Source organism: Trachemys scripta, chromosome 5 (assembly GCF_013100865.1).
Source record: "Trachemys scripta elegans isolate TJP31775 chromosome 5, CAS_Tse_1.0, whole genome shotgun sequence".
Classification (NCBI taxonomy): Eukaryota; Metazoa; Chordata; order Testudines; family Emydidae; genus Trachemys; species Trachemys scripta.
In genome coordinates, this window is record NC_048302.1 from 77,499,859 (window position 1) to 77,526,908 (window position 27,050).

General features: G+C 37.6%; 1 protein-coding gene across 11 annotated transcripts in view; it reads left to right on the forward strand.

The window, feature by feature from the left end:
* The window catches only part of TENM3 (teneurin transmembrane protein 3), a 1,277,620-nt gene that overhangs the window by 1,086,091 nt on the left and 164,479 nt on the right, over positions 1-27,050 (forward strand). For 6 of the 11 annotated variants that reach the window (XM_034771470.1, XM_034771474.1, XM_034771471.1 and 3 more), the window contains 2 exons: positions 244-481; positions 18,472-18,710. In XM_034771470.1, the coding sequence (XP_034627361.1) occupies positions 244-481; positions 18,472-18,710 (477 nt within the window). Of the gene's footprint in view, positions 1-243; positions 482-4,827; positions 4,927-18,471; positions 18,711-27,050 lie in introns of all 11 variants that reach the window. The other 5 variants (XM_034771464.1, XM_034771465.1, XM_034771467.1 and 2 more) reach the window with 1 other exon arrangement.

Consider the following 27,050-nt stretch of genomic DNA (forward strand, 5'->3'; position numbering starts at 1 on the left):
AAATCAGATAAAAAAACTGAAACAAATTAAAACCAAAAGCAATTTTCCCATCTGTTGTATATTAATTAGAACTTTGTGTATCAAGGGTAAACTTGCTCTTAGAGAATGTCACTGAATGCCTTCTAATAGAATAATATGCAAATATATTTTAGATGATGGGATTATATTCAGTTTCTCATTCTGCTTTGGTTGTAGCAAAAGCCAGGGTGATGTATAACAAACTTCAATTTTCTTTCTTCCCAGAGCAACCGCCAAATAACCAAGGCCAGTCGACCCTGCAACCTTTGCCACCTTCTCACAAGCAGCATTCAGCACAGCATCATCCATCTATCACCTCCCTTAACAGAAACTCATTGACAAATAGGAGGAATCAGAGTCCGGCCCCGCCGGCTGCTTTGCCCGCCGAGCTGCAAACCACACCCGAGTCCGTCCAGCTGCAGGACAGCTGGGTCCTTGGCAGTAATGTGCCACTGGAAAGCAGGTAACCATTTAGAGACCTATAAGAGTGTAGAATTTATAATGAAAACACTTAACTAAAAGAGAAATAACCAGCCAGTTGTATTTCCTCATATTCAATCAGCAAAATTAAAAGTTGAGAAATATAAAAATAAATGTAGCTATTTTTGTTACTGCCCCTCTCTCCAAAACCCATATTGTGAGTGACTTTTCACAAGACTGTTTTCTTTTGCCATGTTTATCACCTCATGATTGGACTTTGGGGATGTCTTAATTTTGTGGACAATCATTTCCTCCTGTGTTTATAATCCTTATTGGTTATGATTATTGTGAACTTGTTGATCACCCTTGTTTGCCAGACATATATGAGCCAAACCAATGCTGCTGTACAGATCAGCTCATCAGGGAAGGGGCTTTCGTAGTGTTTTTCCAGCACTCTAGTCCTTGCCCCTTTGGCAAGACCCTAAGCAATTAGGGTGATTCCAAGCTTTATGGTTTGGTGGACCAAGAGAATTCACTTTCTCATTACATACTACGTAGTTTGTCTCTCTTGTTTATCACTGTTTATCATTTTGCAAGAGCAAATAAAATGGGCAGATAATTTCGTTTTAGTTAAAGATTTATATGTAAAGATTTTTTGAAGGATTTATTAGCATAGAGCTAAATTTTCCTTCGGTATTAATTAACACTCACGGAACAGTCAATCAGCACTAATTCACTATTGTCACTCAGAAATTTTTTATTAAAGAGAAAAGAAATTTTCCAATTGAGTCATCAAACTGAATATGCATAATTGCATTGTAGTTGGCAATAATTATTTTGACAAATATTTATGAAATATATGTCAAGTTCATTCTTTGAAGCCTTTTCCATTATAGATGTATAGCAGGCTGAACAATACTCAAATCAGATTTTGACTCATTTAAAACATATGGCCTACAGCTAGACACTACAGTAGGGAGCTTTGTCATTCCAGGGGTTTCAGACCATAGGTTCAAATCTTCCTTTCCAACCATGTTTTGGGAATAAAACAAGACTCGGCTACTCCATTTCTTACCTTTCTTGAAAACTACTGTGTATTTTTTTTATGATATGCAGTCACTGTGGGACAGGATTACACTGGGTTTTCCCTGTTCGCATTATTTATTAACCATATTAAGTCCACTTACAGAATAAGTGAATGGGTTTTGGGGAAGAGCTCACTGCTAAGATATTCAGCCTTTTCAGGACACCTTGTGAATCTGCGGTATATTCATGTTATTCTTGATGCTTGCTTTGCTTGCTGGGGTCGGCACAGGAGAAAAACAGACATCTATTTTTCACTGTGTGTGTAAAAAGGAGGATATACATTTTAAACTAGGATGCCCTTCCCAAACTGGATGGAATATTTTTGCAAAGTACACTTGTCACATCTTTTAAATGTTGCTAATCTTAACATCTGACAGTGTTTGAACATTCACTTCCTGAACCCTTAAATATCAGCTGAAATGTGAAAATCTCACATTGTAACCAACACAACCCTACTGTAGTTTCTCTAATAGTCTCACTTGGTTGGAACTCTTGAGGTGAAGAACGAGTCTTATTTGTCATTGATTTTGTCTTTTTTAGTTAAGATCCCCTATAGAGTGTGATTCTCAGGCTCAATTTCAACTATGTTAACAACTTTATCTGGGTTAGGTCTCTGCCTTTATGTTTCTCTATATAGTGATTTGTTTCATCTCTAGCAAATATTTTAGCTTTTGCCCATACTCAGCTTTTTTTATCTAACTTAGATGTCCTGCAATTTTTCCACAACTGTCATTTAAAGACAGAAAATGTGAAAGTCAGTTGTATGTAGATAACCATTCTTCTATCTCTGTAGGCACAGGTTGGTGATGACTGATCAGTGAATGATATATGACTCACTCCTGTGAATAGCTCAGTAGTGTGTAGGCTGCTTTTGTGTATATGTACATGAGAATGTATGTGGAAAGGGGTTTTAGCATCCATCCTTTTGGAGAAGTTCTCATTTTGATTTTGGAGGTGGATTTCTAGATATATATTGTATAAAGTTGGATGCAGCTTTATATTTAATAGAATATTTGCTGTTTTGCTATTTCTGTCTTCTGTCGATATTTGTAGTGTAAAACACTGCTGTTACTAAAGGTTTAAACTGTGAGGTGACTGGTCAATAACATGCAGCAGGGATTCATGGCCTTTTGATATAAAGGCTTCTCTTTCCTTAAAGTTTTATGAGGACTTAAAACCAAACCTTCCATTGCATGAGTCCCTCCTTTCAACTCTCCATATCCCCTTTACATGATAGTGAAGTTACTGAGAGTAAGCAACAAATAACTTTCTTCTGATGGGAGTAAATAAAATCTTTTTTTTCTTTTAACCTCTGATTTCCTACCCCCTGCATGAAATCTTTTTGGGTCATTTGAGAGCCTGGCCTATTTGCCTCTTCCCCATCTCCTCCTGTGAGTATGGTCAGCTGTAGGAGCAATATACCTGCTGGGAAAATCAAAATAAGATCAATCTAATAACAACTTTTGAAGGAATGTAGTAGCAAGGCTGTATACAGTAACTCTCCTTTTTTGTCCTTTGAACCCCTGTTTGGGAAGCCTAAATCTAAAGAAACTGTGCAGATAATTAACTGCATGCCTCTCATTATAAATATGGGTTAAATAGCTTAGTAATTACTTATTAGGTGTTAATAAAATGGTTCATTTGTAGTCATTTAATAAGATATTTATTAACATCCTACTCTGTGTGAATATCTTCTTGAGTATTGATATCTCATTAGTTATATTTCCATAGCTTTTACCTTGTAGCTTGGTAAATGCTTTGCAAATTATTAATGTATGAAATTGCATATTGAATTACTTCTTCCTTAATATTTCTTGTCTTTTAAATATCTAAACATACTAAAGCTCTTTAAAGCAAGGTCACTTGATTATGTTTCTTAGGGTATGTCTATAGTACTTGCCGGATTGGCGGGCAGCGATCAATCCAGTGGGGGTCGATTTATTGCGTCTAGTCTAGATGCAATAAATCGATCCCCGAGTGCTCTCCTGTCGACTCCTGTACTCCACCGCCACGAGGTGCAGGCAGAGTCGACGGGGGAGCGGCAGCAGTCAACTCACCGCAGTGAAGGTACTGCGGTGAGTAGATCTAAGTACGTCGACTTCAGCTACATTATTCACGTAGCTGAAGTTACATAACTTAGATCGATTTTCCCCCTCCCCCCAGTGTAGTCCAGGCCTTAGAGAAATATTCAAGGCAGAATAAGGTAAATTGAAATTTACATCTCTCATGAAAGCAAAATTAATGCTTGTCTCAGTAAATTTTCCCAGCACTATTTGGGAATTTTAAATAGAACCTGAATCCATGTTCATGGAAAAATTCCCAGGCTCCACTTTTGAAATGTAGCTCTTAGAATATTATAATTTTATCTAACATCTATATTAAGGTATGTGTGAGTCAAAAAAGAACATCTTTGAGTCATGATTAGTTGAATTTGCTATATGAGGTGTTTAATTTGTCAGAGAAGGTGGAATTATATTTTGTATAATGAACTGTGAACTATGTTGTCAGCATTCAGGCAGGCCAAAAAACTAACCACAGTTTTTATAGTTGTATGTTAATACTGTATTGCCTTTTCTCAGGCTTCAACTATAATTAAAAATAAAATAAGTGGGAACATTACACTGTTTTAAATTAATTATCTGCTAATTTTATTGTGGAGAAGAAAAAGAAAATTGTTGAAGAAATAATTGATTGGCAAATATTTCAACACCTTTGAAGCATTTAATTAAAGCACTAACAGTCTAAAAGGCAGCATTGCAAAAAATTGCATAGATTTGTCATTTCTAAATCAGTCAGCAAACTAGACCAAGACTTCTTTTAAGAATATGAAGGTTTCGGGAACTGTTCAACCATGATGAAGCATTTCTACTACTAGACAAGAATGTGTTTTTATTGGGGCGATTTCCAGTTAAACTAGTGCCTTTAATATTGATTAAGACACTGAGAAACAGTGTATTAATCATTTGTAGGGAACGTAAATCAATTTGTATAAAGTCTGACTGCCTCCAAAAGTACAATGTACTTCAGAGAAAAGGAGTTAAGTCTCTAAAAGTTTATGGACTTGATCCAATAATACAACATTCACTTTAGTCAAATTCAAGATCTCTTCAGTCAGCTTCCCAGTTCTTCTCATGTGAACTTGATCAAATTGGATAAGCTGTATTCATGATTTACTTCTATTTACATAATTTTAATAAGTAAAGTTGCTAGCATTGCATTCAGTGATTTTTAAAAAGTACAGTCTCCTCAATTTGAAAACTTTCAATCTAATTTACTGTTTTTGTATCTTATCTCTGTATGTAGAAAATTAGGAAATCAAGCAGTTCTTGCAAATGGTCATGACAGCCTTATAGAGATGGATGTGTTTACTCCAACATGCCACGATAACAGTTATGGGGATGGGTAGGTGACTCTAAGTGTTTATATGATGCTAGCTGCTGACACAGAATGAAAAATGTGACTTCAAAATCTGATTAAATTGTCCAAATAACATTTGGGATGATCTCTCCTATCTTCTGGTTCAGTTTTAAAAATTACATTACATTTTAAGCTATTGTAGTTTTTATTATTGTAAAAATAAAAGTATATTAAACTTTGCCATATTTTGTGAGCTTATATTTAAGAAAACAAGTATCTGATGGAAATTGAGTACACAGCTTCCAGAATCAGGCAGTTAATCTATAAGATATTTACTATTCAGCTGCTTTTTATTAAATAAATATTACGAAATGTTATTACAGTAAAATCACAGATCAAAGAGAGAGAATCTCCAATATTCAAAATTATATTTTTAATTTTTGCATTAACTTTTTAAACCACCCAGTGTAAAATCTGAGTGGCTAATAAATATGTCTGGTAATAGAGAATTCCATGTAGGTAAAAATTTTAAAGTAAATATTTCAATAAATTTCGGAATATTTTTTCTCTATACAACTTTTCCATATGTATTTAAGTTTTTATATTAATATATATCTTCTATTTGGACTACATTTCTGCAGTGCTGACAATTTATTGCCACATCATGCAGTATATTTAGATTCAAACCCCAAAAAAGAAATAACTGAGAAAGGAACACAGCTTCTAAGAATACAATGCTACTTGATAGTACAAAATGATGAATTTCAGAAGTAAACTATTCATCATAAATCTGTTCTGTTGTCCTTTTGTTAATAATATGGTTAAAACATCAGGGGGTAGCCGTGTTAGTCTGTATCTACAAAAACAACAAGGAGTCTGGTGGCACCTTAAAGACTAACAGATTTATTTGGGCATGAGCTTTCGTGAGTAAAAACCTCGCTTCTTCGGATGCATAGAGTGAAAGTAAAACAAAAGCTAGTATGTCCTAATTTTGACACCATCACTCATGTTGCTTATCACCTTACTCTAAAAACAGTCCCATTGCAATCAATGATGCCACAAAACATAAGACCTGAGTAAGGGGATCAGTATCTAATCTTCAATAACTAGTTGATATAAAAATATTCCACTATAAGTGAATCTACTTCAACTTCCAACAGCCCTTTTAATTTCCAGTTAGTCAAAGATTAACATCAATATGATAGTTTTGTATTAAATTTATCTAATTAATTGTAATCAAAATTGAAGAGATTACAAAAAGCCACTATAAATTCTTAAGATATTTCTGTTTTTTTAAACTAAACATGTAAGTATATTATAATAAATAAAAAGGAATAAATGCTGCTATTTCCTCTAGGGATCATGTACCACACAATGCTCATGCAGATAAGTAACTGCTAACTAGCAGACTTAATAGAAACATATAGATACAAACATATATAATATGAAATAGGCAGCCCAAATGCATATATTTTGGCAAATGGAGATGAATTATGTGAAATTACTGTTAGCTGATACTAATTCAGGTAACACAGCAATAAAATGTTTCTTGTTTGTAAGCTTTTCATTTTTTAAATTACTATAGCAGGGATCACCTCCTGGTGTGAAAGTTGTCCAAAGATGATAACACATCAGTTCAAAAGCGTAATAGATTTGAGAAGACAGTATGCTATCAGCATGTAGATGCAGTTTATCAACCACACTAACACACTGTGTCACAGCTAGAATCATTTTATATTTGTTCTTTTGTTTTCATGTTGTGTGTATTATTTACATTATAATATGCTGTTTCTTAAGGATTGCTTAACTTTGCTATTTTTTATTTGCCCGGTGAAGAGCATATTAATATACTGAATTTGAAATAATACTAAAAAAGACATTCTAAAGTAAGCTATAAGGATGCATATGCCTAGTCCTTAGCAATAGTACCTTATTTGACTTACAGAATGTGCACAGTTGATTAATTATTATAAGACAGTTTGAAATTTCAAAGTGCATCTTATTGTTTTGTTTTGTTCAGTTTACTTTACCTTAGGGCACTATTCTAATCTCAGATATGTGACTATATATCACTATATATTTTGTAAAATAAGCTACATTGGTTTTGTGTGAAAGACCTGTTTTCTCTCTTTAACCTATTCTAATCTGATACCCTCACTACGAGTTATCGAAATCCCAAAATTTGAGTACCCAGAGAAGATTCAACATCAGTAAAATTAAATTGAAATTTCATAACAGTTTCCATTTTAACCTCTTATTTATATAGTGTCTCATAATTTTCTGAAACCTTCACCTTTTGGGTCAAAATGTTCCTGTTCTACCAAAAGTTGATTTTCTTTCTTTATTTTTGCATATGAAAGGAATAAGGTGGGAATTTCACATTATTATAGGTTGGGATGGTAGCACTGTCTGTTATTGAGGTTGCCTGACACTTCCTATTATAAGACCCTGTTCTCAGTTGATTGTAATTTTGCCAAAGTCTAATAGTTTGAGTTGAAATCTGACATGCTGGGTGTAAACCTCAGGCTGATTTTTTGGGGGGGAGAGGGTGTGGGGGTAATTTCAACCAGAATGATTCAGCCATTTCCAAGAATGAGACTAGGGAAAAATATTTTGTTTTGACCATGTTAAAAATTCTGGCAACCTTTCCTTTGAGACACCTTAGCGGTCCCATACTTTGGAGTAGGACTTGAAATTTCACTTTGGAGGGGAGGAGGGTAGTCTTTTGTCATCCCTGTCAAAATCCACGCAAATATGGCCAAGTTATAAACTTCTGAAAAATCTCAGTTTTTACATGCTCAGTAGGGACTTGCTAGAGCTTTTTAGCTTAATTCCCCAGAGTTTCAACCTGCATTGAGCGTGGTCTACCCTGGGACTGAGCAGGACTTTACCTGCAAGTCATGCTTTTCCATGCAATTCCCAGCTGTTCCATGCTGTGCTGAGTCCAGATCTGGGCACCAGAACTAGGCATCTGTCTCTACTATGTTCCCAATGCCACCCACTGCTGACATTCAGGCAACATGGAAAAGGAAGTCACATAAATAGAATGTGTAGGAGAAAAAAACTGGACCAAAACAAGGAGCCAAGGCTGGTAACAGAGAAAGAAGGAAACTGGGACTGAAAGTTGCAAGAGGAGACTGGGACTATCTTGGGAAGGAGACTGGTAGCCAACAGAAGGGTTGGGCAATGAACTTGCGACTGGGACATGGTGGGTGGGTGGAGACAAAGATCGAATGAAAAACTAGAAGGAGAGGCGTGTACTGTTTGGGCAAGGAGAGTGGGACCTTGTGGGCAGAGGAAGGAGATCAGACAGGGAGTCAGGGTGAGGAATGAGAACTAGGACTAGCCTGGCAAAGAGACTGAGAAAAGAAGTACGGTGGCGGGGGGGAGGAGGGGTGATGAGACACTTGAACAAAAAGCATAGCTGGGGGAGACTGGGAAAAATGAAGCACAAACACATAGTGATACAGTTTCTGAGTGTCTTGGATTTCTGATAAACACAGACATATGATATAGTATAGAATCTCATGCTAATATGTGGCACTATATTAATAATAAAACAAATAGTGGCCATTTAAAAATGTAATGAGTAAGGTAATCATTAAGAAGACACAAAATTCCGTTGTATAGAAGTAGTAGGCATTCAAATATTTAAAAAGCATTAGATAATGATCCCCTAAATTTAGAAATTATAGATAGTAGTAGTATCCACTGCCTTTTCAGTCTTTCTTTTTATAACAAGGTGAAACAAAATCAGTATAATCTAATAAAAGAAGAAAAATTCATATGGTAAAACTTGAATTATAACATAAAAGCTCATGAGCACTTTTAGTAAATAAATACCATTATCCAAAACAAATTAATGTCAGGATTCGCTTTATTTGTTTTGGTTGGTTGGTTTGAAGGGAATACCTGACAAATTATTAAAACTATGCTTCTGCAGCAGATAATGTTATAGTATTTTACTTTACCAACTTTTATTGCTACAATATAAACAGCCACAGTATACAGACCCACAATGTTACAGGTATGCATTGTATGAAAGAATATTGTATTGAATATATAGAACATCTTTCCCTTGTAGGGAAGGAAGAAATTATTTCTGTCAACAAAGGGCAGGTTGATATCATACACCGTGAAACCCTTTACCATCTTTATTATTTTCTTCTTTGTCATAGTCCTTGCCATGAGCAGTGTCTTGGATAGTGTTAAATAATCTTGCTGCTGTTATCTGATCCCAGAATGTATACTATTTCCCATCAAAAGTGGCTTTGAGTTTTGCCTGATAGGAAGCAGAGGCTTTAGTTTCTTTGCTCACAAAATTCTTTCTTTATTATTATTTTATTTTGTTTTATTTTATTAGAATTGTCCCTTTTCCTAGCCCATGTAGCTGGCCCAAGATCTTGGAAAAATAGCAATTTGGCCTTTTAAATTCTGGTTTTTACATAGAACATACAGCAAGCAGAATTCTGCTGCAGTCCTTCAAATTAGATAGCATTAAAATTAGGGCTGTCAAGCGATTAATTGCACTGTTAAACAATAATAGAATACCATTTATTTAAATATTTTTGGATATCTTTTACATTTTCAAGTATATTGATTTCAATTACAACGCAGAATACAAAGTGTACAGTGCTCACTGTATATTTTTATTACAACTATTTGTACTGTAAAAATAAAAGAAATAGTATTTTTCAATTCACGTAATACAAGTGGTGTAGTGCAATCTCTTTACCATGAAAGTTGAACTTAAAAATGTTGAATTATGTACAAAATTAGCTGCATTCAAAAATAAAACAATGTAAAACTTCAGAGCCTACAGGTCCACATAGTCCTTCTTCTTGTTCAGCCAATCGCTCAGACAAACAAGTTTGGTTACAATTTGCAGGAGATAGCGCTGCCTGCTTCTTGTTTACAGTGTCACCTGAAAGTGAGAACAGGCTTTCACATGGCACTGTTGTAGCCGGCGTCACAAGCTATTTACCTGCCAGATGCGCTAAAGATTCATATGTCTCTTCATGCTTCAACCACCATTCCAGAGGATATGCATCCATGCTGATGATGGGTTCTGCTTGATAACGATCCAAAGCAGAATGGACAGACACACATTTATTTTCATCATCTGAGTCAGATGCCAAATCTCACATTGATACCTTCTTTGTGTTTTGTCAGATCTGCTGTGAAAAGAATGAGGAGTTCTTGTGGCACCTTAAGGACTAACAAATTTATTTGGGTATAAGCTTTCGTGGGCTAAAACCCATTTTATCAGATGCATGCAGTGGAAAAGAGAGTAGGAAGATATATATATACAGAGAACATGAAAAAATTGGGGTTGCCATACCAACTCTAATGAGACTAATCAATTAAGGTGGGCTATTATTAGCAGGAGGAAAAAAAACTTTTGTAGTGACAATTAGGATGGCCCATTTCAAACAGTTGACAGGAAGGTGTGAGTAACAGTAGGGGAAAAATTAGCATGGGAAAATAGTTTTTAGTTTCTGTAATGACCCACTCTCAGTCTTTATTGAAGCCTAATTTAATGGTGTCCAGTTTGCAAATTAATTCCAGTTCTGCAGTTTCTCGTTGGAGTCTATTTTTGAAGTTTTTTTGTTGAAGAATTGCGACTTTTAGGTCTGTAATTGAGTGTCTAGGAAGGTTGAAGTGTTCTCCAACTTGTTTTTGAATGTTATAAGTCTTGATGTCTGATTTGTGACCATTTATTCTTTTACGTAGAGACGGTCTGGTTTGGCCAATATACATGGCAGAGGAGCATTGCTGGCACATGATGGCATATATCACATTGTTAGATGTGCAGGTGAACGAGCTCCTGATGGTATGGCTGATGTGATTAGGTCCTATGATGGTGTTCCTTGAATAGATATGTGGACAGAGTTGGCAACGGGCTTTGTTGCAAGGATAGGTTCCTGGGTTAGTGTTTTTGTTGTGTGGTGTGTGGTTGCTTGTTAGTATTTGCTTCAGGTTGGGGGGCTGTCTGTAAGTGAGGTCTGGCCTGTCTCCCAAGATCTTCAGGATAGGTTGTAGATCCTTGATGATGCGCTGGAGAGGTTTTAGTTGGGGGCTGAAGGTGACGGCTAATGGTGTTCTGTTACTTTCTTTGTTGGGCCTGTCCCGTAGTAGGTGACTTCTGGGTACTCTTCTGGCTCTGTCAATCTGTTTCTTCACTTATTCTTAAAATGAACATGTACTAGGTTATCATCCAAGACCGTTATACCATGAAATATATGGCAGAATGCGGGTAAAATAGAACAGGAGACATACAATTCTCCCCCAAGGAGTTCAGTCAGAAATTTAATTAATGGATTATTTTTTTAACGAGAATCATCAGTATGGAAGCATATCCTCTGGAATGGTGGCCAGAGCATGAGGGGGCATATAAATGTTTAGCATATCTGGCACGTAAATACCTTGCAACACTGGCTACTAAAGTGCCATACAAATGCCTGTTCTCAGGCATTTGTATGGCATTTCAGGGGACATTACAAATAAGAAGCAAGCAGTAGCATCTCCCGTAAATGTAAACAAACTTGTTTCTCTTAGCGATTTGCTGAAGAAGGACTAGGACTTATTGGTCTGTAGGCTCTAAAGTTTACGTCATTTTGTTTTTGAGTGCAGCTATTTTTTGTACATAATTCTACATTTGTAAGTTCAAATTTCATGATAAAGAGATTGCACTACAGTACTTGCATTAGGTGAATTGAAAAATACTATTTGTTTTGTTTATCATTTTTACAGTGCAAATATTTGTAATCAAAAATATAAAATGAACACTGTACACTTTGTATTCAGTGTTGCAATAGAAATCAATATATTTGAAAATGTATAAAAACATCCAAAATATTTAATACATTTCAATTGGTATTCTATTGTTTAACAATGTGATTTATCATGATTAATTTTTTAAATCGCGATTAATTTTTTTGAGTTAATCACGTGAGTTAACTGAGATTAATCGACAGCCCTAATTAAAATATTTCTTCCTAATATTGTAATACAGACATGAGTAATATTGTATTCCTATGAATGCAGTAGGGTTTTATATAGTGGATAGGATTTTCTTCAGTATCTAAAGTGAGAGTTTTTGGTATAAGATTTTCATAAAAAAAAAAGCAGTTCTGAATCACCTTCCCTTTGATGAACACCTACCACTTACTTTTCTGGATCTTACTTGGCTTGTTGAGTATTCCCATTGATAGTCTGCACCATAACATCCTTGAATGGTTTTGTAATCTGTTCCCGTAGTTCAGAAGATGCAATTTTCAATTAAGTTGATCTTGCTGTCCAACTCCTGCACTTTTTCATCACGTATTTTTTTCCATCCTGGCTTCCAAATTAGTAAATTTATCTGAGGTTCCCTCAGTTTTGTTTTTTACAGGGTAAATGGCAGCACAGAGAATATCTTGGGATATTGTTGGGAGTAAAACCACTCCAGTATTCTTTGGACCAAAAACTGTCCAGAAATGTCAGCAGGTGCAGCCAATCACATGCTGCTGAGAGATGCCATAGGTTCAGTTTTTTTATTTTACTTTTATTCATATGTTCATATCTCCAGATTCAGCATCTCTGAAGATTTTGATGACATATTTATTTTTTCTTTCAGTCATTCAGTGAAAGAAACTAAAAAAAGTGGCTGCTATTGATAAAATAATCAGGAACACCCACCTACTTCTCAGCTGCCAACTCAGTCTTTGTCCCCAAGAGTTTGTTTTTATAAAATAACAAACTCTTTTAAATACAGTAGAGCTGTGACAAATCTGTGTTTTGGAATTGCTGGATACTAAAAACTTGAGCCCCTAAAATGATCAAATATCAGCTAAATTTTTGAATAGAAATATATTTTACATCATGATAAAAATGGAGAAGTGAATTGATTCATTTAATTAAACACTGGATAGCATTACTTTGAGAAGTGCCAATGTTCTTTGGATTCTGCAGTCTAAGTTTTAATAAAATATTAAAATTGTCACTTGCATGCAAATCAAGTAAGTGCTTGTAAGATAATCAATTTTTAAATGAAGATCTGCAATTATAGATGATATAAGCTTTCTGTGAGATGAGACAGACTATAATTTGCCATTTAAGTCAATGCCTGGTGAAGTACCATATACACAGTTTAGTCTTTAGAAATTAATTGCTCAGATACCTTTCTGATGAACATGCTATAAAAGCGTAGGCAGGTGGGTAAAATCAATTGTGGGCAAATTATATTCCGAGAGCACAAGGCTTTCCACACTATCTGGAAACAGCCTGGATTTGTTGTCAGACATAGCATCCTTCTGAACATCTCATAGGAAACATTAGTTAGCAAGGGGTCAGAGGAAAGAAACAGGTGTACAAGACATGGAAGTCTGATAGTGTTATACTTTCAATATTTAACATTTTGAGTTAATACCCTGGAGAGACTGCAATGACATTTACCTAGTAACTCCACTCATTAGAAATAGAGAGATCCAAACAAATTTCCTTCACCAAGAGTTGTTTCTTTTGTCTTTATTTCACCTCTTTTGGTATTTTTTTGCCTGACATTCTTCAGCCAGCCTGTGTGTGTGGCCACTCTGGTATTGTATTGATGTGATTTAGAGCAGAAGGGGGAAGAGCTTACAGTAAGAAGCCACACTGTGTGCTACCTCAGACTCCACAGTGCTGAACTCTCAAATACAAAAGACAGAATTTTCTTTTATTTCCTTGATGCCTGAGGTAGACTGTCAGAGCCTTGACAGCTGGCACCATCATAGATACCCAGGCGTCTCCCAAATTTATCAGTGAGATTAACTTCTCAAAGGGCTTAAGTATTTGGATCAGAGTCTCTGCTAGGCTCTGCTGTACCAGCACCCCAGCTTTCACTTTTTCTGAGAAGAAAGTGATTAGAGCCTGGTTTTTCTCTACCAAGCTTTTGTAGGATAGAATATATGGAGTCCAATTTGACAGCTTGTTAAGACCCATTTCCATTTGCAGCCTTTGGAGCCTAGAAACAGCACCAGAAGAATGCTTAAAATGGCAGATCAGTCCAGCCAAACCGACTGCATATTTTGCATGGAAGTTTGTTTTAAAAACAGCATTATTAGTATAATGCTATTGAATGTGCTTTGGCCACCCAAAGTGGCATACATTAACATAAAAAAATCTTTCGACATATTTGTCATTCTGCTCAAAAAACAGCCATACTGGGTCAGACCAATGGTCCATCTAGCCCAGTATCCTGTCTTCTGACAGTGGTCAATGCCAGGTGCCCCAGAGGGAATGAACAGAACAGGGCAATTGTCAAGTGATCCATCTCCTGTCGTCCACTCCCAGCTTCTGGCAAACAGACGCAAAGGACATGCACAGCATGGTGTTGCATCCCTGACTATCCTGGTGAATAGCCATTGATGGACCTATCCTCCATGAACTTATCTAGTTCTTTTTTGAACCCTGTTATAGTTTTGGCCTTCATAACATCTCCTGTCAATGAGTTCCACAGGTTGACTGTGCGTTGTGTGAAGAAATACTTCCTTTAGTTTGTTTTAAACCTGCTGCCTATTAATTTCATTGGGTGACCCCTAGTTCTTATGTTACATGAAGGAGTAAATAACACTTCCTTCTTTACTTTCTCCACACCAGTCATGATTTTATAGAACTCAATCATATCTCGCCTTAGCCGTCTCTTTTCAAAGTTGAAAAGTCCCTGTCTTTTTAATCTCTCCTCATACCCCTAATCATTTTTGTTGCCCTTCTCTATACCTTTCCCTATTCTAATATATCTTTATTAAGATTGGGTGACCAAATCTGCACACAATATTCAAGATGTGGGTATAGCTAGATTTATATAGAGGCATTATGATTTTCTGTCTTATTATCTATCCCTTTCCTAATAATTCCTAACATTCTGTTAGCTTTTTCACTGCCATTGCATATTGAGCAGAAGTTTTCAGAGAACTATCCACAGTTACTTCAAGATCTCTTTCCTGAGTGGTCATTTTGTATGTATTGCTGGGATTATGTTTCTAACGTGCATTGCTTTGCATTTGTCAACACTGAATTTCATCTGCCATTTTGTTTCCAGTAACTCAGTTTTGTGAGATCCCTTTGTAACTCTTTACAGTCTGATTTGGACTTAACTATCTTGAGCAATTTTGTATCATCTGCAAATTTTGCCACCTCACTGTTTACCCCTTTTTCCAGATCATTTATGAATATGTTGAACAGCACTCATCCCAGTACAGACCCCTGGGGGACACCACTATTTACCTCTCTCTATTCTGAAAACTGACCATATAGTCCTACCATTTGTTTCCTATCTTTTAACTAGTTACGGATCGATGACTGCTTAGTTTGCTTAAGAATCTTCGGTCAGGGACCTTGTAAAAGACTTTCTGAAAGTTCAAGTACACTGTATCCACTGGGTCACTCTTGTCCACATTTGTTAACCCCTTCAAAGAATTTTAATAGATTGGTGTGTCATGATTTCCTTTTACAAAAAACGTGTTAATTCTTTGCCAACAAATTTTGTTCATCTATGTGTCTGATAGTTCTGTTCTTTTCTATAGTTTCAACCAGTTTGCTTGATACTGAAGTTAGGCTTACCTGCCTGTCATTGCCATGGTCGACTCTGGAGCCTTTTTAAAAAATTGGCATCACATTAGCTATCCTCCAGTCATCTGGTACAGAAGCTGATTTAAATGATGGGTTACAAACTACAGTTAGTAGTTCTGCAATTTCATATTTGAATTCCTTCAGAATTCTTGGGTGAATAGCGTCTAGTCCTGGTGACTTATTACTGTTTAATTTATCAATTTGTTCCAAAACCTCCTGTAATGACCCCTCAATCTGGGACAGTTCCTTAGACTTCTCACCTAAAAAGAATGGCTCAGGTGTGAAGAATGATGCAAAAAATTCATTTAATTTCTCTGCAGTGGGTTTATCTTCCTTGAATGCTCCTTTATCACCTCGATCAACCAGTGGCTCCACTGAATGTTTAGCAGGCTTCCTGCTTCTGATGTACTAAAATATTTTTTGCTTTTAGTTTTTGAGTCTTTGACTAGTTGCTCTTCAAATTCTCTTTTGTCCTGTCTAATTATACTTTTACACTTGACTTGCCAGAATTTATGCTCCTTTCTATTTTCCTCAGTAGGATTTAACTTCCAGTTTTTAAAGGATGCCTTTTTGCCTCTAACCACTTCTTTTACTTTGTTGTTTAATCATGGTGGCACTTTTTTGGTCCTCTTACTATGTTTTTTTAATTTGGAATATACAGTTAATTTGAGGCTTTATTATGGTGTTTTTAAAAAGTTTCCATGCAGCTTGCAGGCATTTCACTTTTGGGACTGTACCTTTTAATTTCTGTTTAACTAGCTTCCTCATTTTTGTGTAGTTCCCCTTTCTGAAGCTAAATGCTATGTGGTGGGCTTATTTGGTGTTCACAGATCTGCCGTCATTACCAGTAGCCTTAATATTGTTTACAAGTGAAGTTCCTTATGCTGTATATTACCAAGAATCTTCTCGGGGGAAATATTTCAAAGAAGTGCAGCTGATGCCAAGGTTCTAATGGCCTACTGGTTTCCCACAGCACAAATCCTTCTCAAAGCACAAATTTTCCTGGTTATCAAGTGTCATCATTTCTCCCAGGGAGTAAAAGAGCAGATTCATTCCTGATGTAACTCCAATGTATCTTACTAAATAATAATTATATTATAACATAATTATTATAAATAATTGTATGGTTTGGCCACCCTCTGTTTCCTCCTCTGGTATGCACACACCTGTATAGTTCTGTCTTGCTGTTGGTGTTTCTGGCAATAACAAAATTCTACACCGTGCTCCTTCTTAACCCAGTCGGTGAGGTTTTACAAGCTTCTTGAAGCCTCATTTGAACATGTTGCCTCAGAGCTCATGTAGAGTGGTATTCTCCCCAGAAATTTCAGTTAAAAATGTAGTCAGCGTTAGCATGGTGATTGACTCACTCATTGAGAGAGTCCTAAACATTGCTTTATTTTTTCCCCTCTAATTCTGCCTACAACCTTTTTGGGCAGGCTTGCAAAACAATTTTGTACCTACCCAATCCCCAAAATGAAACCAGCTCCTGGTTCCATGATCACATCTTAGTAGGGTGATATCCACAAACTGAAGATTATGAAATGATTCTTGGGGATACATCAAAAACAAAACTGCCCACATTTGCCAAAAGTTGCCATGCAGTTATATTTGAGATGCTGCTGTTTTCCCTGTATCAGGGTAATTGCACCATTATCCCCCTTGTCCCTAGTCTGCTCTTGGAGTGCCCAGTCAGGTCTTAGGTCTCCAGCCGTTACGGGTCTCTGGGCAAAGAGTCTTGTCCCACTCCTGTCTGACTAGGGATTTTGGAAGGGCACAGCTCCCTGCCTTACACTATGGTAAAGACCAGTGCCTGTGCATTGCTTTTTCTCCAAGGGCTATGAACAGTATATTGCCAGCAATTCCAAGTTACTATACAGCTCTTTCTAAGCAAGACATTTGTTCTTAAGGTAAAAGCATTATAGAGAAAACATAATAAATATACCTGGAGTCAGTCACTCAATCTTATGGGACCCTCTTAGGCCAAAGCATTCCCACCCTTTTGAAAGGATTTGGGAGCCCCATTGGACAGAAGGTTCTGTTCATTTCCTGGGTCAGAAAGAAGGCCCTGGGTCTGTTCAATCTCATCCTTTTATACCAAAAGCCCTTTCTTTGTCTCCTACTCTCTGGACCAATATATTTGCTTCTCTGGAGTTACTGACAATCCCCAAGGTAATCACCCCCACTGTTTTTAGTTCCTGGAGGAACTCTAGTAATTCTCACCGATGGAGCAGAACACAGTCATACATGATTTTAACACAGGAGTATCCAAAGATACTGCATGGGGTTTCAATATCTGTCACACCCTGTATTTAGACTGAGGGTACGTCTGTATTTACCTCCGGGTCCTGCGGTAAGCAATCGATCTTCTGGGATTGATCCCGGAAGTGCTCGCCATCGACGCCGGTACTCCTGCTCCGCAAGAGGAGTACGCGGAGTCGACGGGGGAGCCTGCCTGCCTGCCACGTGTGGACCCATGGTAAGTTCGAGCTAAGATACTTCGACTTCAGCTATGTTATTCACGTAGCTGAAGTTGCGTATCTTAGTTCGAAGTGGGGGGTTAGTATGGACCAGCCCTAAGAAACAATTGTGATAGAGGTGCGGTATCTGGAAAACATTGACTTTTTAATCCTGATCACTGTAGTATGTGACATAGTTTTATAACATAGGATTCAGACGAAAAAATGCCTGTCCACACTTGTCAGAGAATTTGGCAAGAGCTCTGCTAGCTACACTGCCTACATTATTGTAGTTAGTATGGTTCTGGTCAATCTGTGGACAGAGTGTGTATCACAAATATTTTCACTTGTACTTTAAAAATATGCTGTTTTTTCTATGTAAGTGTTTTGCAGTGTATTGGTTTCAAGAATTTATGTAGGTTGAAAAAAAAATTAAGATATTAAGAAAAAAAGGCAAACAGCTTTAAGGAGAACCAAAAATGTCTCTGTCTGTTCCATTTGTTTATTTATTATTGTGTTTTAATATAGTCTTTTTCTTCCACAGGCATTTCTTATTCAAAACAGGAACAGGGACAACACCACTGTTCAGTACTGCAACACCAGGTTACACAATGGCATCTGGCTCTGTTTATTCCCCCCCTACTCGGCCACTACCTAGAAATACACTATCAAGAAGTGCTTTTAAATTTAAGAAGTCTTCAAAGTACTGTAGCTGGAAATGTACTGCACTCTGTGCTGTAGGAGTCTCAGTGCTACTGGCAATACTGCTATCCTACTTTATAGGTAAGTTCTAGTTTATATGATTATTATCACCATAAATCTGGATGTCTGTTTTGTTGGTTATATATGGACTATGCCCAACTGTACAATATAAAGCTTTATTTTTATCAGTGGTTTCTGGTAACAGCTTAAACCTTCAGAGCAATTTAATTGAAACTCTCATTCTTTAGATAGGATCTAAAAAAAATTAAGTACTTTGCAATTATTTTTCAGCAGAATAGCAGTTGAAATACCTTTAAAAAAACAAGACTATAAATCAGAAATGTCAAATTTTTAAGGTATATAAAATATAACCTGTAAAAGCCTGTAGTTCACACATAATTTCCAACATGTGTATTGTATATTCTCTGCTTTCCTTCCCATCAAGCATAATTTACCTTATTTAGCATTTAAATTTTTTATTGTTGTTAGTTATTATGATATCATGTATTTGTATTTATGTAGTGATCAAAGGATTACTAAACACTTCAAGCAGAAACAGGTATTTATTATCTGTCTAAACAGATGACATAAAGACAAAAAAGTGGGAAAAATAATGTTTTTCCTCTGTCTGTCCTATTTTTAAATTATTTTATATTTTCCTCATTGTCTGTTAAATTATCATTTAAGTTGTTTCTTCCTCTTCTTTCTTGCCACTTTCCTGTTCGGGGTCGGTGAGTTTTATAGCCTTCTTCCAAGACTCATGCTCATGTCGTGTAAATTGGTCTCTCTAATGTCCGCTGATATCTGGTCCATGTACCAAGCCTTTGGCCTCTCCTTTGGTCATTTTCCATCCTCGATCATTGCAAGAGCCATCCTACCAATATATCTCTCAGGTTTCCACTGAACATGTCCGTACCATTGTAGCCTAGCCTCCCTCAATTTGTGTTCGATTGAGGCAATCTGCATTAGGTACTTCACATCCTTGTTTCATTTCCTGTCAGAGTGTAGAACCATTTGATCATCTCAGCATCTTCATTTCTGTAGTGGAGCGCATACTGATTTCTTTTCTTCTGGCGGGCCAACTCTCTATTCCATACTTTAGGATGGGTTGAATTACAGTTCTATATACTGTACCTTTTAACTTTATTGGCACCTTTTATCACAGACAACTGGGGTCAGCTCAAGCCACTTGCACCAAGCAATTTGGTATGATGCCAGGCCTCACTCAGAAAGGCACCGTTATCAGCAACTATTGATCCTAGGTATTTACATTATTTCACTCTTCCAAGCTTTCTGCCTGTAATATCCTTTATGATGAGTCCTCCTCCCTCAAGTCTTACTGATGCTCACTGTAAGTCCCGCTTGCCCAAAACTTTGTTGCCCACTTTTCAAAGTTGGTTTGCATAGTCTCACAGTCTTCAGCGCATATTTCTTAAGGGTACATCTACACTGCAAAAAAAAAACCCTGCACAGCAGCAGCTCAGAGCCCGGGTCAACTGACTCGGGCTCCCAGGGTTCACACTGTGGGGCTACAAATAGCAGGGTAGATATTCCCACTCAAGCTGGAGAAAGGGCTCTGAGGCCCTTCTGCTTTGTTGAGTTTCAGAGCGTGAGCTGCAGCCCACTGTTGTTTTAAGCCCCATAGTGCAATTTCAGTGAGCCAGAGTCAGTTGACCCAATCTCTGAGACTTGCTGAGACACATTTTTTTTCTCCCAGTGTAAACATACCCTAAGTCTTCAGCAAATCACACATTCCAAGGTGGCTTCCTTCATATATTCTCACTTATCATGCCCAGAACAACTGCAAACAAAACAGAGCTCCTAAAGGCCAATGTTTCCTGGAAATTCTTCGCTGTGAGCGCCATTTGATTTTGACTACAGTAATCACTCCATCATCCATATCCCGGATAAGACAGCCATATCCCTCTGGCACACCTCTCCTTCACAAACTTCACCAAAGTAATCTCTTGGTACACAATTGTACGACTTCTCCAAATCCACAAGGACCATACCCAGTTACCTTCTCTTTTCTCTGAACTTTTCCATGAGGATTCAAAGAACAAATATGACATCAATTGTACTCCATCCCAGCATGAATCAGTGCTGACCCCTCCAAATTTCCACTGTTCCACACAGATGTTTTTCACTAATCTTCTCCTGTGCTTTCATAGGATCTGATGTCATCTTAATTGGGCAATAATTACCACACACTGCAGTATCTCCTTTATGTTTAAAAATGTGAACCACAAAGGTTTTATGCCATTCATGTGACATTTTCTCTTTTTTAAGTATATCATTGAACAGACTTGTAAAATACTTGACGCTTTTGTTTCCCAATAACTTAAATATCCTCCAATACTTCATCCAGCCTAGGTGCTTTCTCCTTTTTCATTTTCCTAAGTGCCTCTACAATCTCTTCCTCTTATACAATCTATTATGATCCTGTTCATTTAAGTTATTTAATTTCACAAATATTGAACATTAAGCATTATATAAATCTAGATTTACCTAATTATGGGAGAGTGCTTCTTCTACTGATGTTGTTAAGAAAACTCATTGACTTCAATAAGAGTTGGATCAGGACCTTAATGTATTTTCTGCTACTTCTGTGTCTATGACCAGTTTATGAATATTGGTACCTCTGAGCCCATGAATGGCTTTATGAGCTCTTTCAGGATCTATGATAAAAACTAACTTATCAAGTTAATACAAAAATAGGCTTTTTATCTGCAATATGAAGATCAGTAGAACTGAAATTAGTGTCCTGTTTGGTTAATAAGAAGTTTAAACCACTGTGATTATGGAACGATAAATGTACAAATCTAACTTTTGAAAGCCATATTTGTTGCTCTCTGATCCATATGCCCAGACAAGGGAGGAAAATATCAAGGGGGAAGTTATTCTTTTTTATCAATGTAAATTAATAATCAAACCCAGAGGGGCTTATGATCCGTAAATCTTCATTGCCTTCGTTGAAACAGGCTTGTTAAATTTCAGTCCAAGCCACAGCTTAAGCTGAATAAAGCCTTTGAAGTAGCTCTTACTTGGACTGAAGCCACTGTGAACAATGCAAGAAATTTGACTGCTGAGTAATAGGAGAAATTCCTTTCCCCTGTGGCAGAATACAACTCCCAAAGCAGCATTTCCAGTTTCCCTGTCAGCCTGGAAACCTGTCTAGGAATCCAGCTCAAGTCTCATGCATGGCAGACCAATCTGTTTCCTAGCTGAATTTTTTTTTTTCTTCATTGGTCATACACACTGGTCTGTTTATATAAATAAGTGATTCAGAGGTAGGCTTCTGACATAGAATTTTTTAAATTAGAATCACATTTATAAAACTTCAAGACTAAAAGTGCTCAGTCACAGACTTTGGGTCAGCATTTCTAGTTATTACAATCAAACATATTTTTTATATATCAATGTCTGTTTGGGATTTGGGGAAAAGTTGGTACAATAATTTGAAGATAATGGATGTAATTGCAATGTTAACATCGGCTAAAATTTTGAAGTGGCTGTATTAGATTTTAGGCAGTATTAAATGTGAGACATCTCTGTGAGAAGGAGAGACTGTAGAAGAGTGGTAAAAAAAGTAAAATACCAAGGGCTTCTAAGCCCCCAAAAGCTAAAACACTTATGAGTCTGAATGTCACAAAAAGATAACTTTACTGGACTATTCGTGCCAAAGACACATTCAGAAATATAGGCATGTCTAATTTAAAAAAAGAATGTAACTTTCCAAGAAGAGAGAATTTTCAGCCCTACACATTATTCACATACTATTGTTGAAAACAAGTGAAACTGTTCTACATTTCATGGGCATGAGCTAGTTCATATGCTTGCTGAAATAAACAATGCACAGGAGCCTCCTTCTATACATAGTCAATCGGGATCTCTTTGCCTACTGGTGATATTCCACACATTTCAGCTAACTCAGCAAACTGAATGTAAAATGCAGCACCTAGGGACATTCGCTAGAGAATTTTGGCTCCATAAAGCTATGAATGGATTACACTTATTCATATACGTGGTTTTCTCATCTCTGCAGATGTAATATCAAAAATACCCTGCATTTAATAAGCCATCCGTGTATAATTCCATGTAAGTAATATAAGATGGACATATTCTTCATTTTATTTAATCGTTTCATAACACCAAGTGTGAGAGAAAAGACTCAATGGAAAATTGCTTATAAAAGTTAGATTGGACTGCTGCATTGTGTGACATGTTTCTCAGCAAATGTAGGGGAACACATCATGCTCTGACTTGTCTGCTGAGGTGGCATGTGACATCTGTAAAGCCAGTTTGTGACATGGTTTTTTAATTTCACAGAGAGGCATTGCCACAAGCTATGAAATGCTGCGGCCAGTACTGCAAAATATGCCAGTACATATTGATAAGGTCTGTAGTACTGCAGACACAAGTAATCTAATTTGTGATTGTGGCAGTCACAAATGGACATGAGCAAGGGAGGAAGTAATAGATCCCACCTCTAGCAATAGTGATGTAGCTTCTCAATCAGCTGCTTCCCAGAAAAGGAGAGAGATAAACAGGCCACGTCCATGCTTACTTTTAGTCACTGAAGATCTGGGGTGAAGAAAGTTGCTTTGGATTCCACTGCCCCAGCACAAACAACATGATGCAGAAGAGACAGTTTGCTAGACCTCATCTCTACCCCTGCTTAACTGTTCAATCATTGAGGCTAGCCAGTGGAGGGGTGCTATATTAAAAGCCTCAGCTGTCTTGTTGTGACCATGAGGAGGGTCATAAAAATTGTCAGGGGTCACATTTGCATTACAGTCTCAAGCAAAGAAAATATCGCACCCTTACTGTATAAGGTCAAGTATCCTTTGATAATCTCTTAAACAGACAAATAAATTATATATGTTTGTTGTTAGCACTGATACATTTTTAGCCTTACTTTTATAGTAAATGAAGGGTGTCATGAACATTTTTTATTTTGGATACAGGGTTGACACCCTGAAAAGGATGAGAAAAACTGGAATAGACAAAGATGTGGTGTAGAAAATGCAATAGGGGAACATGGGGCAACAAAGAGAGGAGGGAAAGAGGCCACGTATGAGGGATTGGAAGATTGGATTGGAGCCAAAATATATTTCCAGAGTAGGGGATTGAATCCATTGAACAACTCCTTGGAAGTGAGATAGTGGGGAGAGGAGAGGGGGATAGTAAAGAATATAAATAAATACAAATTACTTTCCTTTTGAGTAGAGAATGAACTTTAATTTCTTTTAGCAACTGGTGTAGTTAACCAGCATCAGCAATTGGATCTGTAGCCAAGAAAGAACTCAGAGGAAAACATACTCCAATCCCTCAAAAAAAAATTATATTCTTCAGGTGATGGTACCTATGTGTATTCCACTTTAGATGGGCATGTGCTTGAGGCTGGAAGATTTTTGCTAGCAGCATCTGTTTGTCCACACTTGTACCCGTCTCCTCCTCATGCTCTGAACAGAGGGCATAAGGGGCAGTGCAGACTAACTGCCTCTCCAGTTCCTTTCTACCACCTGTAGTCTGAGATGGAACCTCTTCAGCGTCTGCAGCATTAGCAAGCATTCTTCAAACTTATAATTATGTGTAAATAGTTTTTAGATAAATACATTTTAGACAGTTTTATAATTAGTGTAGTTTTTAGTGGTTCAAAACTTCAGGGTCTTCCCCTTAGCCGACCTCTCCCCCATCCTTTAGAAACATCTACTATGCCCAAGGATCCTGGGATTCAATTGGTCTGCCTTTGGGCCTTTCTGATCAGTGATGACCACTACAAATGCCTCTGCTGTCGTCTCTGGAAAACCCACATCCCCTTGAAGTGGAGCATTTGCGGATCCATTCCAAGCAGAATCTGCCAAGCCTGTGAGTATAGGCTATGGTCAGCTATGGACTAATCTATTCAAATTCTTTGAGGGAGTCAATAAACATGTGGACAAGGGTGATTCAGTGGATGTAGTGTACTTGAACTTTCAGAAAGCCTTTGATAAAGTCCCTGACCAAAGACTCTTAAGCAAAATAGGCAGTCGTGGATCAGTAACTGGTTAAAAGATAGGAATAATTGGTCAGTTTTCAGAATGGAAAGGAGTAAATAGTGGTGTCCCCCAAGAGTCTACTGGAACCAGTGCTATTCAACATATTCATAAATAATCTGGGGAAAGGGATAAACAGTGAGGTGGCAAAGCTTGCAGATGATACAAAATTATTCAAAATAGTTAAGTACAAAGCAGACTCTTAAGAGTTACAAAGTGATATCACAAAACTGTGTGATCGGGCAACAAAATGGCAGATGAAATTCAGCGTTGCTAAATGCAAAGTAATGCATTTGGAAAACATAGTCTCACTTATACATTACAAAATTATCTAAATTAGCTATTACCACTCAGGAAAGAGATATTGAAGTCAATGTGGATAGTTCTCTGAAAACCTCCGCTCAATATGCAGCAGCAGTCAAAAAACCTAACAGAATGTTAGGAACCATTAGGAGAGGGATAGATAACAAGACAGAAAATATCATAATACCAATATGTAAACCTATGTATGACCACCATCTTGAATACTGCATGCAGTTATGGTCACACCATCTCAAAAAACATATATTAGAACTGGAAAAGGTACAGAGAAGGGCATCAAAAATTATTATGGGTATGGAACAGGTTCCATATGAGGAGAGATTAATAAGACTGGGACTATTCAGCTTGAAAAGAGATGTCTAAGTGGCAGGGGGCATGATTGAAGTCTATATAATCATGACAGGTAACCCAATTGAATTAATAGGCAGCAGGTTTAAAACAAACAAAAGGAAGTATTTCTTCACACAATTCACAGTCAGCTTGTGAAACTCATTGCTGGGGAATGTTGCAAAGGCCAAAACTATAAATGGATTAAAAAAAGAATTAGAAAAGTTCATAGAAGATAGGTCCATCAATGGCTGTTAGGCAAGATGGTCAGGGATGCAACCACATGGTCTGAATGTCCCTAAGCCTCTAGCTGCCAGCTAGCTTGAGGTTTGCCCTGTTCTGTTCATTCCCTTTGAAGCATCTGGCATTGGCCACTGTTGTAAGTCAGGATACTGGGCTAGTTGGACCATTGGTTTGCCCACTATGGACATTCTTACGGTCTTATTGAGGCTCCATTCTGAACCTGGCCTGTCAGCCCCTCCTCCATACATCAGACAAAGGTATTGAGAAACGCCTCTCTGAGTATACTGGTTTCTGGTTCCGAAGTTGATAAGAGAAAAGCAAAGCACCTCTCCAAATGCAGACATAAAGAGAGTAGGAGACACTCTTACAAGAAGTGAGAGAAACCCCCCTCTAGATCCTCATCCAAAAAGAAGACCTCTTCTCCTACACCCATCAAGTTGAGTTAGACTCTGTGCCCCAATACAGGAGTGTCAGGAGCTTACAAGGAGTATGGTGTACTGTTCTCTTGGCTCCAAAGGGAAAGAGCATCCTGAAACCAATGTTAACCACAGGAGTGGGACTGTCCTTGGTACTGTCAAGAGAAAAATGACAGTGAAGGCCTCCAATTTCATTAATACCAACACAGAATGAAAAGACTGGAACAATACCGACAGTGCTGGCATCACAGAAAAAAAGAAGTCCAATCCATTCCTTTGTGTCAGGAGATAAATACTCTGCACCTCAGGATGTTGCCATGTACACAGACCTAGGAATTCCTAGGAACTGATCCTTACCAGGGAGGTCCACACATCAGTGGTTTAGGGCATGCATATGTATTGTCACCAGTACCATCTACCAGCAGGGGCATAATAAGGCCCCCCCAGTACTAATGGGTGCCATGGATTTGAAGCCTCCTCCTCCAACTTGGGCATCAGTTGGAGAGCGTCACCTCTCCCATCAAGGTAAGGAGTCAGACCACACAGAGGATCTAGTGTCATGGGCACTGTCCCTCTCACCTACGAAGGACTATGCACCTCAGGACCTATGGACCTTTCTCCATGGGAATGGCCCAATTTCAGTTTCACCCCTCACACTGGCCTTATTGAGTTCTAGGGGTCCATACATGCAACATCCCAAATCCTTATGATCCCACTTGGAATCTAGACTATCCTCCTCTCTCTGAGAAGATCCTACACCTCCACAAGATCTCACAGAGGAAGAGGAGAATCAGATCTGGTGGAATCATCAGCTCCACCAGGGTTGTCATCTTCATCCCCATACAACACGGTTGAACCAGCCTTGCCATCACTGCCTGATGACTACTGATGATTTTAAGATCTATTGATCTATACTCAAAATCACTCTGGAGGAAGTGTAGGACACCCCCCGATAAACTATTGGACATTCTCCAGACCACTGGTCCCAGTAAAGTGGCACTTAAAATTAGTGAAGCCCTCTGAGAACTGACTACAGCAGACTGGCACACTCAAGCCAGTTGTGCCTCCACTCCAAA